The sequence below is a fragment of the Chlorocebus sabaeus genome, chromosome 15 (genome assembly GCF_047675955.1).
Source record: "Chlorocebus sabaeus isolate Y175 chromosome 15, mChlSab1.0.hap1, whole genome shotgun sequence".
NCBI classification, from domain to species: Eukaryota; Metazoa; Chordata; class Mammalia; order Primates; family Cercopithecidae; genus Chlorocebus; species Chlorocebus sabaeus.
This window is the reverse complement of record NC_132918.1, coordinates 34,114,450-34,132,093: the sequence shown is the minus strand read 5'-3', so window position 1 is coordinate 34,132,093 and position 17,644 is coordinate 34,114,450. Positions and strand designations below refer to the sequence as shown.

General features: G+C 35.0%; 1 protein-coding gene across 2 annotated transcripts in view; it reads left to right on the top strand.

Moving 5' to 3' along the window:
• LEKR1 (leucine, glutamate and lysine rich 1) overlaps positions 1-17,644 on the top strand; it is a 240,862-nt gene that overhangs the window by 15,930 nt on the left and 207,288 nt on the right. For both annotated transcript variants that reach the window (XM_008008604.3, XM_073023498.1), the window contains exon 3: positions 10,549-10,763. In XM_008008604.3, the coding sequence (XP_008006795.3) occupies positions 10,549-10,763 (215 nt within the window). The remainder of the gene's footprint in view (positions 1-10,548; positions 10,764-17,644) is intronic.

Below are 17,644 nucleotides of genomic sequence, written 5' to 3'. Positions count from 1 at the left end.
AGTGCAGAGAAGTGAGGACACCAGGAGAGGCTCAGCTGCCTAAACAAGTGTGCTAGTCTTAGACTTGGTCATGTAAAGTGCAGCTTTGCACTTTTTCAGACCTAAGTTAGATGCGTTTATACAACAAGTATTTATTATGCCTCTTATGTGCCAGTCCCTGTTTGGGGTGCTTGATTTTAAAGCAGTCAAAATATGTATATACATCCCAAAGCCTATGAAAGCACTGTCTTTTAGAATAAATGTGTTACGTAACTTCTTACCTATATTTGATTTACCTAGATTGTCTGTAATTTAACTTAATTTCCTAATAACTGGGCAGTGTATCTATTTAGTCAACTTGCGTGTATTATTTTATACAGAATAATATTAGAGAGATAGATCAGGGGTCCCCAAACCTCTGGCCACTGACTAGTACCAGTCCATAGCCTGTTAGGAACTGGGCAGCATAGCCTGAGGTGAGTGGCAAGCCAGTGAGCATTACTGCCTGAGCTCTGCCTTCTGTCAGATCACCAGCAGCATTAGATTCTTATAGGAGCAGGAACTGCACATGCGAGGGTTCTAGGTTGTGTGCTCCTTATGAGAATCTAACTAATTCCTGATGATCCGAGGTGAAACAATTTCATTCCAAAATCATCCCCATCCCCCGAATCCATGGAAAAATTATCTTCCACGAAACCAGTCTCTGGTGCCAAAAAAATTGGGTACCGCTGATTAGATATATAGCTTATAGTGGTAACAGGAGCCGTTTAGATTAGAACCATTTCACTTCAACGTGAAGAAAACAAAGACTTTTTTTTTTCATAATGACTTGAAAATGGCTTTCTTTATTGAAGAAAAAAGGACTTGAGATGGGTGGATCAGTGTGCAGTGACAGGTCTTTCAAAGGCTTTTTTTTTTTTTCTTTCTTGTTCTGTTAACTTTTTATGCTGGCTTCTCTTTCTAGAGAAGTCCCTGCTGTTTCCTTTTTTTTCCAGTGTATAGGCAAGGAAGGTGAGTGTAGAAATCAGGGAAGAGAGGGTGAGAGCCTTTCCTATTTTTTTCTTTATGTATTTTTGCTATGTGATATGGAAATAGATGGCTGGTAAATTAGAATTTGAAAATGACTATGCCACACTGTACTATTAATACCAAAATGAGTAGTAGAAAAAGGAGAGTTGCAAAAAATGTAAAGGTGGTGGGGGAGATGGCTAGCAAAGAAAAAGTGTAGAGAAGAACCGTGATGATAAAAAGCTACAGTTAGAGAATCCATTGCCTGATTAGAAGGCTAAGATTGTTAAACCGTTTTCCCCTGGTGGCATCTCCTCAGGGAATTTTAGGGAAGAAGGAATGAGATAATCTTGGACTCTCATGTTCGGGTCTTTTTCCTTTTTTATCACAGTTCCTGACTGAGCATAGTATACTTGTCAGACTTGCATCTTCTTAAGTGGCAGAAAATGTAAAAGCGGCCCATGGGCTAGAGAGCAAAATCACATTTGGCTCCTTTTTCTACTGCTGCACTCTGCAGGTTACTTCTGTATGTATTTAGGTCATATCTCTTTTCTTTTCTTATCTTTTTCTTTTCTTTTCTTTTTTTTTTTTTTTTTGAGACAGAGTCCTGCTCTGTTGCCCAGGCTGGAGTGCAGTGGTGCGATCTCGGCTCACTGAAAGCTCAGCCTCCTGGGTTCACGCCATTCTCCGGCCTCAACCTCCCGAGTAGCTGGGACTACAGGTGCCCGTCACCACGCCTGGCTAATTTTTTTGTATTTTTGGTAGAGACGGGGTTTCACCGTGTTAGCCAGGATGGTTTCCATCTCCTCACCTTGTGATCCGCCCGCCTTGGCCTCCCAAAGTGCTGGGATTGCAGACGTGAGCCACGGCACCCGGCCGTATTTAGATCGTATCTCTAAATCTGTTCTCTCTCCAGGCTGAGCTGACTCCTACCTGTCTCTGACCTCAGATAACCAGCAGACTTACTAGCATTTTCATTAAGTATTCTGAAAGCAGAATACACTTGAAATGATAGTACTGTTCTGGGTTTAGGATTTTATTGCCACAATTTAAGACTAAAGCAACACTTATAGATCAGTAAAGTCATGCTATAATTGTATATCTCTTCCCCTCGTGAATGTCAATCCACTTTAGAGACATATGGACTCCTCTTTTTAGAAAAGAGCAATGAATAATTTTCCTTTTGCTGTTTTTGCTAGGGGACATATGTGGAAATCAAAACAACAGCAACAAACTAGTGGAAAAATCAGTTAGTTTGCAAGAAATGAAACTGATCTTTTGTTTTTTTAAAATGGTGACAGAATGAACACTTGTAATAGGATTTTAGCTTCAGGAAATCCTTATTGCCACAGGACACAAAAGTAAAAAAAAGAGACCAGAGTTGTTTATTTTGCAAAACAGAAGTAGTGATACAAGGGCTAGAGAGCGCAGTGTTCTTTCAGGGATAACAATCCCTTTCCCCAGCAGTAACAGCTCATTTTGTCCTGTTTCAGTAAAGTAATTTTAGTACTTTGGAACTTTGAAATTTATTCCGAATAACAGTGTTATATTTCCAAGCACAGATTGTCATTGCCAGAAAAAATAAACTTAATTTCCAGGTTATTTTGGGCCACTGTGGCAAGGTTCAGATTTTGTGTTGAGTTGAAGTGGAAGAAAAGGAAAAAGAATGGTCATACAAATGTTAGACCTAGCATCCTGGGAAAGTTGTGATGTGTGTGTGTGTGTGTGTGTGTGTACGTTTATGTGTTATGTGTTTTTAAGCAATTGTAGTTTTATTAAAACCTTATGACAAAGGGAATAGGAAGCTGTATAATTTTTGGAGAGACTATTCACTTAATATTGTGACCCAAGGTAGTTCATTAGAAAAAACATTTTCTGCAAAATATTATTATGTATCTTCAAAAATCTGAATTTGTCAATTTGCACTCAAAAATACTTTTGCCAACTGACCATAGAAGGTCATCAAGTTTACTAAGGTGAGGATTCCCAGTGGAAAAATAGGTATTGGAGGAAGTATACTTTGGAAGTATATATAGATAGACATAGGCATATCATTTATAATTTATATAGTATAAAGCCAACATTTCTGATATTGTTCAATAACATGTCTTTATGGATGAATCTCTGGTATTTTAGTCCCAGAATAATTTTTTTCTATTTTTATTATTTTAAAATTAAACTTCTTATTTTGAAATAATTGTAGATTCACATGCAGGGTAAGAAATAACACCAAGAAATTCCATGTATTCATCATCTAGCTTCCTGCAGTGGAAACATCTGGCAAAACTGAAGTACAGTGTCATAACCGGGATATTGACAATTGATAAACTGATACAATCAAGATACAGAACACTTTTATCACAACAAGGATTCCTCATGTTGTCCTTTTATCACCACATTCACCTTAACTTCCCCAATCTCTTCCTTACTCCCAGTCCATGGCCCTGGCAACCATTGGTCTGGTCTCTAATAATTTTTATAAATGGAACCATGTAGTGTATAATCTTTTGGGATTAGCTTTTTTCAATCTGTAATTTTCTGGAGCTTCATTAGGTTGTGTGTATCAATAGTTTATTCCTTTTTATTGCTAAGTAATATTCCATGGTATGAATGTACCAGTTTGTTTAACTATTTACCTATCTATTGAAGGGCATCTAGGTTTTTTTCCAGTTTTTAGCACTTTACATATAAAGCTGCTGTAAACATTCGTTTATGTGAACATATGTTTTCATTTTCCTGGGATAAATGGCCAAGAGTTCAATTGCTATGTTATATAGTAACTACAGGTTTATTGTTTTTAAAGACACCACTAAACTGTTTTCCAGAGTGGGTATACCATTTTACATTTTTTACCTGCAGTATGTGAGTGATCCAGTTTCTCCATATCTTACCAGCATTTGATGTTGTCAGTGATGTGTAATGAGTGATATCTCATTGTGGTTTTAATTTGCATTTTCTTAATGGCTAATGAAATGATGTTGAATATCTTCTCATGTGCTTATTTGGCATCTGAATATCCTCTTATGTGAAAGGTCTCTTCAAGTCTTTTTGCTCATTTTCTAATTAGACTTTTTTTTTCTGCTGAATTTTGGAAATTTTTTTTTTTTTTTTGAGACGGAGTCTCGCTCTGTCGTCCAGGCTGGAGTGCAGTGGCGCAGTCTCGGCTCACTGCAAGCTCTGCCTCCCAGGTTATCGCCATTCTCCTGCCTCAGCCTCCCGTGTTGCTGGGACTACAGGCGCCCGCCACCGCATCCGGCTAGTTTTTTGTATTTTTAGTAGAGATGGGGTTTCACCGTGTTAGCCAGGATGGTCTCAATCTCCTGACCTCGTGATCCTCCCGTCTCGGCCTCCCAAAGTGCTGGGATTACAGGCGTGAGCCACCGCGCCCGGCCGAATTTTGGAAATTCTTTATGTGATCTAGGTACTAGTAAGATATGTGGTTTTCAAATATTTTCTCCTGGTCTGTAGCTTGTCTTTTTATCCTCTTTGCAAGGTCTTTTGCAGATCAGAAGTTTTTAAATTTGTTGAAATTGAGGTTATCAGATTTTCCATTTATGAATCATGCTTTTCGTATTAAATATAAGAGGTCTTTTCTAGTTTAGATCCTGAAGATTTTCTTCTATTAATTTTCCTAAAAAGATTTCTTCTAATTTTTTCTACTTTTATATTTTATATTTTTGTCCCTACTTGTAGAATATGTGAGGTTTAAGTTGAGGTTCTTTTTTTTAAAACAAAATGTATGGATATCCAATTGTACCAGCACCATTTGTTGAAAAAGCTTATCTTTCTTTCATTGAACTGCTTTTGTACCTTTGTCAAAAATCAGTTTGGCATATTTATGGAAGTCGTTTTCTGTTCTGTTCCATTGATCTATGTGTCCTTACTTCTGCCAATACCATACAATCTTGGTTACTATAGCAATACAGTATGTCTGGAAATCAGGTAGTGATTCCCCCACTTTATTCTTCTTTTTCAGCATTATTTTAGCTATTCTAATTCCTTTGGCTTTACATACAAATTTGAGAATAACTCTTTCTACATATAAAATATCTTGCTGAGATTTTGATAGAAATTGGATTGTACCAATTTAGGGAAAATTGATATCTTTACTATTTTGAGTCTTCCAAACCATAAATTTAGATCTCCATTTATTTAGATCTTCAATATATTTCATCAGTGTTTTGTAGTTTTCAGCATACAAGTCTTGTACATATTTTGTTATATCTACATCTGAGTATTTAATTTTTTGGAGCAATTATAAATAAATATATATATATGTATTGTATTTTTAATTTCAGTGTCCAGGTGCTCACTGGGTATATATAGAAATGCAATTGATGGTTCTGTTTGTATCTTGAAACATGCAAGCTTGCTGAACTTACTAATTCTAGTTTTATTGTCGATTTCTTGGGATTTTCTATGTAGGTAATTATGCCATCTCAATTAGGGAGAGTTTTATTTTTTCCTTCTGATATGTATGCCTTTTATTTCCCCTTCTTGCATTATTGCTCTGGCTAGATATTCTAGCACTATATTGAATAAGTGTAGTGAGGGTGGATATCCTTGCCATTTTCCCAACCTTAGGGGAAAAGCACTGAGTCTTTTACTACTAATTATAATAAAGCTGTAGGGTTTTTTTTTGTAAGTGCCCTTTACTAAATTGATTTTTAAATTAATAAATAAGCAGGCTAACTTAATGATGAGGAAGGGTCCTAATGGCTTTATGAAGTAGTCAGGTGGTCTGTGTGACTAATGAGCTTGAAGTATCTATTGCCCTATCTCAAAAACATTCTCCTAATCTGAACGAAATTTATTAAACACTCATTGTTTTGAGTAAAGGCATCTTATTGAATGGAAAACCTCTTAGAAGGATTAATATTTCATACTGCTATCACTCTTATCTACAATGAATAGTTTATTTCCTCCTTGTCTGAGCACAAAAAGCATCATATAGGTGGGAGAAGGAGGCACAATTTTATTTATTTATTTGGAACAAGATATTTCTGTGTTGTCCAGGCTGGAGTACAGTGGCACCATCTCAGCTCACTGCAGCCTCTGCCTCCTGGGCTCAAGCAGTCCTCCCACCTCAGCCTCCCAAATAGCAGGGACTATAGGCACACACCACCACACCTGGCTAATTTTTTAAAAAGTTTTTGTAGAAATAAGGTCTCACCATGTTGCCCAGGTTCATCCTGGGCTCAAGCAATCCACCCACCTCGGCCTCCCAAAGCACTGGGATTACAGGTGTAAGCTACCATGCTTGGCCAGGAGGCATGATTTTGAAATAGAGAATGCCACAATTGGGCAGCAGGAAGGTATAAGTAGTTTTTCTAGTTCAAGCACAGACAGGAGCTCTGAAAAGGATCTGAAGCCTAATTTAACCTTTTAAAAAAATTTACATTATTTTCATATTAAATAACTGTAATTTTAGAAGTATGAACACTGCATTTGAGAAGTTTGTTTCATAATTTATTTTCAAATGGTTCTACATTTGTTTAATATACTGCATTTGTTACTGTCTCCTCCGAAGTGCATCTTGTAGAACACCAAAACATCCTGTTAATGATAGGCCTTTTGTCAAGAATGACAGCATGTCATTATTTTACTTTCAGAATGACAGGATGATATAGATATAACACCAAGTTATAAGAATGAAGCACAAATTGTATTTCACAAAAAGCAGATAACTTACTTCATTTGGGAACATAATTACAGTATTTCATATCTTCTCAAGTTTCACAAAAATGCCCTAAGTAATTAGCTCATATAGACACTAATAATTTGAAAGGGTTATTACCTTTTTTTCTATAGCAGTTTTGCTTACAGAATGTTATTTACAATTTAATAGCATTGAAAAATTTTATGCAATATGCTTATTTAACATTGCTCATGTGATGATTCAGGTAAAGTCAGAAGATGACTCTTGTGGACCTATTATTTTAAAATCACGTTGTCTTGTTTTCTACATCGTAATGAATATCATGTTTTCTCTTTCCTTCCTGAACTTCTAGAAAACCTATTCTCTAAAATGTATTGCTTCACATAAAATACATTTCAGCCTTTTCTCCCTTGACTGCTATGATGAAATAACATTCTAATAGCTTTCACAATGTAAAGTTTATAGCATTTCTATTTCGTTCTTCAGTCTGCAAATCTACTCCACCCATCAAGAGTTTTCTTTAGAATAAAGATAGGATACTTTGTCAGGAACAGGGCAAGAACTGCAATTAATAGCCAAGGATTAATGATGAAAGTGACTTACAGTAAGCAACAATTTTCAAATTGAGAAGAAGAAACCAAAATACAAGATGGACAAAAATTTTAAGAAAATATCCATCTGTTCCTAATTAGTTCAGGTTTATTGACATGGATGGATTATATTTCTGAGGGCCGATAGTGTCTTTGAATAGGATTGCAAAGCCACTCTTGGTTATGTTTGAAGATGTGTAGAGAGTAATAGGATAATGAACAAATGCCATTTCATGTATACAGTGCCCATAAATTACAACCAATTAGCTTAATTTCAATCACAGACAAGATTTAGAATATATTATGAAAGGGTGGTTTGTGAGGATATATTAGACAAAACAATAACCCTTGGGCCAATTTTATGTTCACTGAGAGCAAGCCTGTAGGCTTTGCCATTTCATTTTATGTAGGATTACTAGATCCAGGAACCATATTAGGCATAGAATATATGGACTTTGTGAAAACATTTGACAAAGTCTGTCATAATATTCCTGAAGACAGTATAAAATAAATATAGGCTGGTAACAAAGATAATTGGATAGTTTAATGATCAGATTAAGAGTTGTACCTGAAATGTGCTGAATAATAGAACAGTATCAACCAATGTGATATTACATGCTGTGGAGTTCTGTCCTCAACTTAGTCAGTTCAGCATTTTAAAATCAGTGAGTGAGATACATAAAATGACTTATAAGGATCAACTTTGCAAAAGACATGAAGCTTAGAATTTCCTGGATACCAATGGCAATAACTAAGGTAATAACCAAAGGAAATAACTATGTCTAAGACATATATATCTATGTTATATACTCAAATATATGTGAGTCTAAGATAATATAAGATATATATTTTTATGTATTTTATATATTTACATTTACATCTGTAGTTTTATACTTGGATCTGAAAAGCCAAATGCAGACATAATAGAATGGAAAGTTCTGGTTGCAAGGAATAAGGAGCTTAAGGGAGAAAAGGGAAAATAGTAGAGGAAGATTGGGCATGAATTTCAAATGGCAAGTAGGGCAGCCAGGTCTCAAAAGGGACTGAAGTGAGGAACTGGAAGCGTTTGGGGTTCCTTATTTTCTCTGTCTTTCTGGAGCTACAGCGTCCTCATCTCAGCTTCTCTGTGCTCATTCATGTCTCAGATTTTAGTTATGTTAGTTAATGTGTATCTTGTACATGACATTTTCTAAGGTGACCTAAGTGCCTGAATCTTCAACAATTACAGGCCCAGTTGGCTCATACCAGCTGGCGCTTGGTCCTTCTGGGTCTGATGTCCAATCCTGGTTCACCAGTCACCATGGCTAGGTTAGATGGGTAGAGGGAGTCTTAGTCACATTGCCAAACATAGCAGCCAGGGCTGTGGAAAGTGGATTATCTAAAATGGAAACATAGATAGAAAGGAAATAATTGGTATATTCAGTATAATGAGACATTGGTTTGCACTGCAGTATTTTTAAGATCAGGGGTTTTATGTAACATAAAGCCAGTTATAGTATATAAAAGCAAAATATAATTGCTAAAAATATGAAAGACCAATGAGATCTAAAGTTTCATTAGAACATATTACAATGATGTTAGTAATGAGATATTAGAATGAGAGAAGTTTGAGTCTTCTCTTATTCTATTTCAGTGAGACCAGCCACACTGAACTATTGCATTCTGGGCACCATACTTTGAAACACATGTAGAACATTGGAAAAAATTTAGAGAAATCTAGAATGAGGAAGAAATTCAACTGAAGGAATTGTAAGTGTTGACCCGAAGAAGAGAAGACATGGAATATTCCTGATAGCTGTCTTCAAATGTTAGAAAGACCTTCGTGTGAAAGAGGCCTGGGGATGTCACACATGGTTTCTAAGAGGACTGGAACTGGTGCACACTTCAGGGAGGCAGATTTGTGATGAGCCTGAGAAAGGATTTCCTGAGAGACAAAACTGGCAGAAGATGGAACAGAATGCTTTAGAAAGTGGTTTCCCATCATTTGGGATGTTAAAATAAAGGATAGGCAGCAACGTATTTAGGTTGAAGTAGATTAATGGAATTGAATCCATGTAGAACTTGAACCAGATTATCTTTATGATTACTTTTAAACCTGATGTTTTATAAATCAAAGTGGCAGTTAGATAGCTGATATAGTCATTAATCTGTATCCCACAATACTGTATTATGGTTTTTAATTTAAAATTTTTATTATTAAAGTTTAAAGGAGCCAAATTTTACTTTATAAAAATGTGTTATTTTCTTCCAGTTGACATTTCTGTAATCACTTTGGTAGGTAGATATGATGGCATTACTATTAGTTACAGAAACAGTTTCTATAGTTTCAAGGGAGGTTACTTTAAGAGTAAATCTTGTATAATCCAAGAGTTAATTTCAAATTTAGTGCCCTGGAGCAAGTATTTTATGAAGCATCTCTTATCCTTTGTGAATAGGAAAACAAGCAGAGGCTACTGAGAAATATTATACCAGAAACAGAAAAAAGAGCTATCTCCTTTCTGACTTGGCTGAAATTTCATTTTTCACTGGCCCTATGCTGGCCAGAAGTCATACAACACTTTATTTGAAGGAAGGAAGAGGATCTATCCAATATACAGTTGGTTAAAGGCACAGGTGCTGGTTTTAAATAGACCTGAGTTTTAATTCCAGCTTCTCCACATATCAGCCGATTATTTAACTTCAGTAGTCTCTGTTGGGTTTTTTTTTTTTTTTTAAATCTATAAGATGGGTATAACAATACCTACTAAGAACTGACTTGGGGAGAAGAGATTAGGTTCAAAGTGTTTTTCCTATTTGTAGATTTATGACAGAATGTTAAATTTCTGTAAAAATCATAAAATGCTGAAACTGAACAGAAACAGAATTCATTTGGTGTAATGTCATACTTTTACAAATGAGGAAAATAAGGTCTGAAAAAGCCAGGAGAACAGAGCAGTTTGCAATTAAAGAACAGTGATTTCCTCCCACTTTGTGGAAAATTCATCTTAAAACCAGAATTATAAAGATTATACATTTTTCACTATTTTTGGTTTTATTTTACGGAAAATATTGTAAGAGTAAATCTTTCTTAGAGATACCATGGAGAAACAATTGCTCAGAAAGATCTTTTTCTAATCCCAGGATTTTGTGTCAGACTCAATATGCCTGTTTAAAATTTTTTATGCAAATGTGGGCAATGTCATAATTATTGCTCCAAGGCATAGTATACTATATATTTACTTCGTTCAACCAGCATGTCTACAATATCTTCAGTTGAACTTTATTTTTCAGAATTAAAAAAAAAATTTAGTAAGTGTATGTTCTGTTTCCTAGATGTTGCCTGAAGAAAAAGTTTGTAAGTACTGTGGAGTCAGCTATCTAATTCTTCATGAATTTAAAGCTATGGAAGAAAAAGTGAAAGCAATGGAAAAAGAGATGAAATTTTATCAAGGAAGTGTAGATCGTGAAAAGAGACTTCAAGAAAAACTGCATTCTCTTAACCAAGAACTTGAACAGTACAAAATTGACAGCAAATCCAAAACAGAAAGGTTAGAGTATGTTTTTCTTTTCTATCATTTATTTAGTTGAAAGAAAAGTACAGGAAATAAATACACTTTGAATGTTTTTCTGAAATTTCTCTACATCAGGTATAGTTTATACTTTAATACATTTGTTTGTTTCTTAATTATATTAATAATTACTAAATATAATTATTATAGTTTGCTTTCTTTCGAGCCATATATTTACTATCTGAAAAATTAGAAATCAATTAATTTAGTAACCACCAGCTGAGACGTTCAAGTTTTTTTCCCAAGTATATATCTTACATTTTATTATTAGGAAAATTTATCTATCAAAAATCAGATTAATTTTGGTAGTTTTTCGTATATTTATTTTTAAATGGCTTTGGATTTTTAGATTTGTAGAGTAAGGCTTTCATATTTGAAAAAGATGCCAAGACATTCAAATTAGTGTATGATTTTAAATTATTGGAATTGGAAAAAAATTTAAGAATGGGTTTCTAATATTGTAGAATCTAATCAGCAATCTAGTCTGCCTAAAGACATTTCAGTGAGCCTATACAGAAGAGTTTTTGCTGGTGTTTTATAGCTTTTCCTATGAATGAAAATTTCTTGATTTAAAGTATTGACGGTTGATGTTAAAAGACCTTGAGTTAATGAATTTAATGAATAACATGTCTATGTAGTGGAAACTTGCTTAAGTTGCTTCGGATTAAATACTTCTATTAAATTTTATTACAAAATTTTATATAAAATATGTAATTTCATTAAATGCCAGTTAAGCCAGATATTTCTTTTTTTTTTTTTTTTACAAAAAAAGTAGTTATAGTTTCTTTAATTTCACATCTGAATAATAAAGTATTTTATGATATTTTCATGAAAAAGCTTAAAAATTTGAAGTATTGTTTACAATTTTTAATTTGGAGGGGTTTTGCCTGTCAGGGATTCTTTTGTTTGGTGTATTCACACGTTGCTTTCTTTAATAAAATGTAGTATACATGTAAGACATAAACACACGAAGTAAAAGAAGTATAGAGAATAATAAGGCAAGAAAGTCTTTGTACCCTGCTAATTGTACTATTACTGGTACCCTGCTGATTGTACTGATTGTATTATTACTGGTACCCTGCTGATTGTACTGATTGTATTCTTACTGGAGGTAAAAATCATCTTTTTTTTCTTTTGAGATAGAGTCCTGCTCTGTCACCTAGGCTGGAGTGCAGTGTCATGATCTCAGCTCACTGCAGCCTCTGCCTTCCAGGTTCAAGTGATTCTCCTGCCTCAGCCTCCCAAGTAGCTGGGATTATGGGCACACACCACCACTCTCGGCTAATTTTTTGATATTATTAGTAGAGGCAGAGTTTCACCATGTTGGCCAGGCTGGCTCGAACTCCTGACCTCAGGTGATCTGCCCACATGGGCCTCCCAAAGTGTTGGGATTACAGGCGTGAGCCACTGTGCCTGGCCAAAAATCACTTTTAATGATTTGGTGTATGTCTTGCTAGATCCTTCATTGTACCTTTACCTTTATTACAAATGTCTTGTCTTGTCTTTTTTTTTTTTTTTTGAGACAGGGTCTTTGTTGCCCAGGCTGGTGTGAAATGGCACTATCATGGCTCACTGCAACCTTGACCTTCCAGACTCAAGCTGTCCTCTCACCTTAGCCTCCCGAGTAGCTGGGACCACAGGTGCACACCACCATGCCTGGCTAATTTTTGTATTTTGTAGCTTTTTTTTTTTTTTTTTCCAGAGATGCGGTTTTGCTATGTTGCCCATGTTGGTCTTGAACTACTGGGCTCAAGTAATCTGCCTGCCTTGGCCTCCCAAAGTGCTGGAATTACAGGCATGATCCACTGCACTCAGCCTTATTTTCTTAATATGTGTAGTTCATATCTTTTTCTCTTAATAGACTAGTTTTAACATAAGCAGTATATCAAACATACTGTTGTGCTGTTTATATTTGCCGCTTAATTATATATATTGGAAATTGTTCCATGTTAATGTATGTAGATCTACCTTGTTCTGAGCTACACCAACATTTTTCTTACCAAGAATATGCTATAATTTACTTAATTTTCTTTTCAAAGTTTATATTTTTTCCAATTTTTGTTATTACATGTAGTATTTGTATTTATGTTCTTGTGAACATATGCTATTCCAAAGGATAAATTTCTAGAAGTGAAACTACTGAAAGAAAACAAATGCCAGTTTAAAATTTTGATGGATATTATACCAAGTAGTCCTTTGAGAAAATAACATTCACTTACATTTGGTCAATGGTTGATGAAGTGACCACTTTCCTACATTTTGTTAATATTGGGTTTTTCTTAATTTTTTTCAATCTCTTGAGTGAAAAATATTACATCATGGTTATTTAATTAGTATTTTTTTTTTTTGCCAATGAAGCTGAACAATTTTTTGTGTATTAGACATTTATATTGATTACCTGTATACATATATTGCCCATGTTATTGGGTTATTTGCTTATGTTTGTTTATTTGTAGGCACTTTTAATATAATATTGGCATTATACTTTGTTTATATATGTTGTTAATGTTTTCTCATGGTTGCTTGTCCTTTCACTTCGTTGTATTTTTTTGCTGTATCTTTTAAAAGTTTTAATAATATCCTGTGCCAGATTCTGGTTGGTTAGAGTTTTGTGTCAAGTTCTTTTAGTTGCAAACAATGGAAACTTATCTGACATGAACCTAAACACAACAGAGAATGTATTGGAAGAATATGAGGTGATAGCTCATTGAAAGAAAGGAAAAACTCAAGAACCCTGGCTTTGGAAACTCTGGACTGGAAACAGAGCTTGTTCAGGGATCTGGGAAGTCTGGGGTAAATTCACTCAACTTTTTTTTCCTTGCATCATTCCCTTCAAGATTCAAATCCCATAAGAGTCTCACTGGCTTTATTTCCTTTATGTGACCACCCTCCAATTCCACTCCCTTAGCCTGGTGAAAGGGGTAACCTTGATTGATAGTTCTATGAACACTTCATACAATGAAAGCAAAGGTTTTCACTAAAGAGAAGTTAGAGTATTGTTACCAGAAGATGAGGGAATAGACTCAGGCAAGTAGAAACAACATATGTTTAAAACTTACAGTATTAGAATTACCTTTTTAATCTATTTAGTATTAATTTTGTATATAATTTGAGGTAGATTTCCAATTTCATGTTTGTTGTTTCTCAGATATCTGGCTGTTGGCCCAATATCATTTATTAAATTCTTCATCCTCTCTCCCTTGACTTGAAATGCCACCTATTAATTTTTCTTCTAGCATATTTCTGGATGCTCTGTTGTGTTATTGATTTATTGTCTACATTGAGTCAGGGCCACACTTTTAACTACTTTAGCTTTATAATATGTTTTGATATTTTGTAGGACAACTGTTTGGTTTGCCTTCGGGTTACCCTGGCTTTTTAGTATATTTTCTTTTCTGGCTGAACTCTAGAATCAACTTGTCAGATTCCATAAAGCATGCTATGTTATGATTTAGACTGGGATTGCATTTACTTTCTAGAGCAGTTAGATTATCTCGATAATTGACATCTTTATAATCTTGAGGCTTCTTATCCTGGAACATGGATTCCCCATTTATTCAGATGTTCTTTAAATCCTTCAATACAATTTTATAATTTTTAAATACATTCTGTATTAGTTTAATCCTTGGACATATTTTTGTTGCTTTTGGGAAGGATGCCTTTTTATTACATTTTTTTGAATGCTATTTATTTCTGTAGCTAGCTTCCTTATTGAATTCTTTTATTGTTAGGATTTTTTAATTTTCTTGAATATTTGTTATATATGTTTATAACATACACGTACATGTAAAACAGTCACATCATATGCAAATAGTGCCTGTCATCTTTTTATTTCCAATAGTTATACCCTTTTCCTCCTTTTACTTGTTTTGTTAAATTGGATTGGACCTGTAGAACAGTGTTGAATAGTAAACTTGTAGAATGCATCTTTATATTTATTTGTAAGGTAATGCAATCCTGTCTAAGATGTTTCTGTCTCAAAAAGGACATCTGCTATAGGTTTCTTAAAGATACCTTTTATCAATTTAAGGAATTCCTCCTTTTATTTCTAGTTCTTTAAGTTTATTTAAAATCAGATGACTATTGAATTTTAATAAATGTTTTTCTGTCTTCTATTGAGATGATCATATGATTTGTTTTCCTTTAATCTGTTAATATAGTAAATCATACTAATGGATTTTCTAATATGAAGCGAAACTTACATTTTTGATAGAAAGCCATTTTGATCATGTTATGTATTTCAGGGTTCCCAGAGTCTTATGTATTTGCTTGCCGCCTTCATGATTCTTGCCACTGCTATAAGTACTCTGCACTATTCCATTTTTCTGTGAATTCTCCCTTAAATGTATGTATTTCTATGCATATAGTAAGTGGAAAAACATTTATCACTTGCCATAAATAAAATATTTAAAAAATAAGTATATAACTACAGGTTGAGTACCTTTTATCCAAAATGCTTTGGGTAAAAGCATTAAATAAAAGTACTTTTGTCCAGAAGTGTTTTGGATTTTGGAATATTTTCAGAATACATACCAGTTGAGCATCTAATCTGAAAATCCAAAATGTGAAATGCACTAATGGGTGTTCCCTTTGAAAATCATGCTGACACTCAAAAAGTTTTGGATTTTGGGTAATTTCTTGATTAAAATAAAAGTGTTTTGTCTGTAACACTAACAAAATTGCCCACACTAATAGTAATATGTGAAATAGTTTATGAAGAGCATTGTTCTTTTGAAATAATGCTACTAATATTTTCCATAGATATTTGCGTCTGTCTTCGCAGGTGAGGTTGGCCTACAGTTTTGTTTCCTTGTGGCATACAAACTAGGTTATACTTATCTTTTCTAATAAGTTAAGAAGGCTTTCATCTTTGGTGTGCACCAGACATCTTGAATAACACATGAATGTTTTGTTCCTTGAAGCTTTGGTAGATCTTCATTAAAAATGTATTTTGGTTGGGGGAGGGTTGGTGGAATTTTGATGACCTATTATGTTTCCTCTATAATTATTGGTTTACTTATGGATTTTTACCTCTTTTTGAGTCATTTTTGGAAATGCTTTCCTGGAAAATCAAGCATTTCACTTGGCATTTCAAATTTCTTGATGTTTAGTGTTATATAGTATCCTCTTATTTAGAAGCCTTCCTCTTTATCTGTTATGACTCCATTTCTCTTTCCTTGGGTAGCTTATTTGTGTTTGATTGAGAAAGAGACAAGAAAGAGAGCGAAGGACAGAGAGAGTGTGGTTTTCCTAGGAAAATAAACAAATTTGTCTATTTTGGCCTTTTTAAAGAACCAGATTTTTGTTTAAATTAATCAAATATGTTCTTTTTTAAAATTTATATTTATCAGGCCAGGTGTGATGGCTCACGCTTGTAATCCCAGCACTTTGGGAGGCCGAGACAGACTGATCACCTGAGGTCAAGAGTTTGATACCAGCCTGGCCAATGTGGAGAAACCCTGTCTCTACTAAAAATACAAAAATTAGCTGAGTGTGGTGGCAGGCATCTGTAACCCCAGCTTGGGAGGCTGAGGTGGGAGAATCGCTTGAACCTGGGAGGCGGAGGCTGCAGTGAGCCGAGAATCATGCCACTACACTCTAGCCTGGGCGACACAGCGAGAGCTTGTCTAAAAGAAAAAAAAAAAATTATCTATTTTCTATCCTTTCTTTAATGTTGAGTTTTCTTTTCTTTTTTTTTTTTTTATTATACTTTAAGTTCTAGGGTACGTGTGCATAACGTGCAGGTTTGTTACATATGTATACTTGTGCCATGTTGGTGTGCTGCACCCATCAACTCGTCAGCACCCATCAACTCATCGTTTACATCAGGTGTAACTCCCAATGCCATCCCTCCCCCCTCCGCCCTCCCCGTGATAGGCCCTGGTGTGTGATGTTCCCCTTCCCGAGTCCAAGTGATCTCAACGTTCAGTTCCCACCTATGAGTGAGAACATGCGGTGTTTGGTTTTCTGTTCTTGCGATAGTTTGCTGAGAATGATGGTTTCCAGCTGCATCCATGTCCCTACAAAGGACACAAACTCATCCTTTTTTATGGCTGCATAGTATTCCATGGTGTATATGTGCCACATTTTCTTAATCCAGTCTGTCACTGATGGACATTTGGGTTGATTCCAAGTCTTTGCTATTGTGAATAGTGCCGCAATAAACATACGTGTGCATGTGTCTTTATAGCAGCATGATTTATAATCCTTTAGGTATATACCCAGTAATGGGATGGCTGGGTCATATGGTACATCTAGTTCTAGATCCTTGAGGAATCGCCATACTGTTTTCCATAATGGTTGAACTAGTTTACAATCCCACCACCAGTGTAAAAGTGTTCCTATTTCTCCACATCCCCTCCAGCACCTGTTGTTTCCTGACTTTTTAATGGTTGCTATTCTAACTGGTGTGAGATGATATCTCATTGTGGTTTTGATTTGCATTTCTCTGATGGCCAGTGATGATGAGCATTTTTTCATGTGTCTGTTGGCTGTATGAATGTCCTGTTTTGAGAAATGTCTATTCATATCCTTTGCCCACTTTTTGATGGGGTTGTTTGTTTTTTTCTTGTAAATTTGTTTGAGTTCTTTGTAGGTTCTGGATATTAGCCCTTTGTCTGATGAGTAGATTGCAAAAATTTTCTCCCATTCTGTGTAGGTTGCCTGTTCACTCTGATGGTAGTTTCTTTTGCTGTGCAGAAGCTCTTTAGTTTAATGAGATCCCATTTGTCAATTTTGGCTTTTGTTGCCGTTGCTTTTGGTGTTTTAGACATGAAGTCCTTGCCCATGACTATGTCCTGAATGGTATTACCTAGGTTTTCTTCTAGGGTTTTTATGGTATTAGGTCTAACATTTAAGTC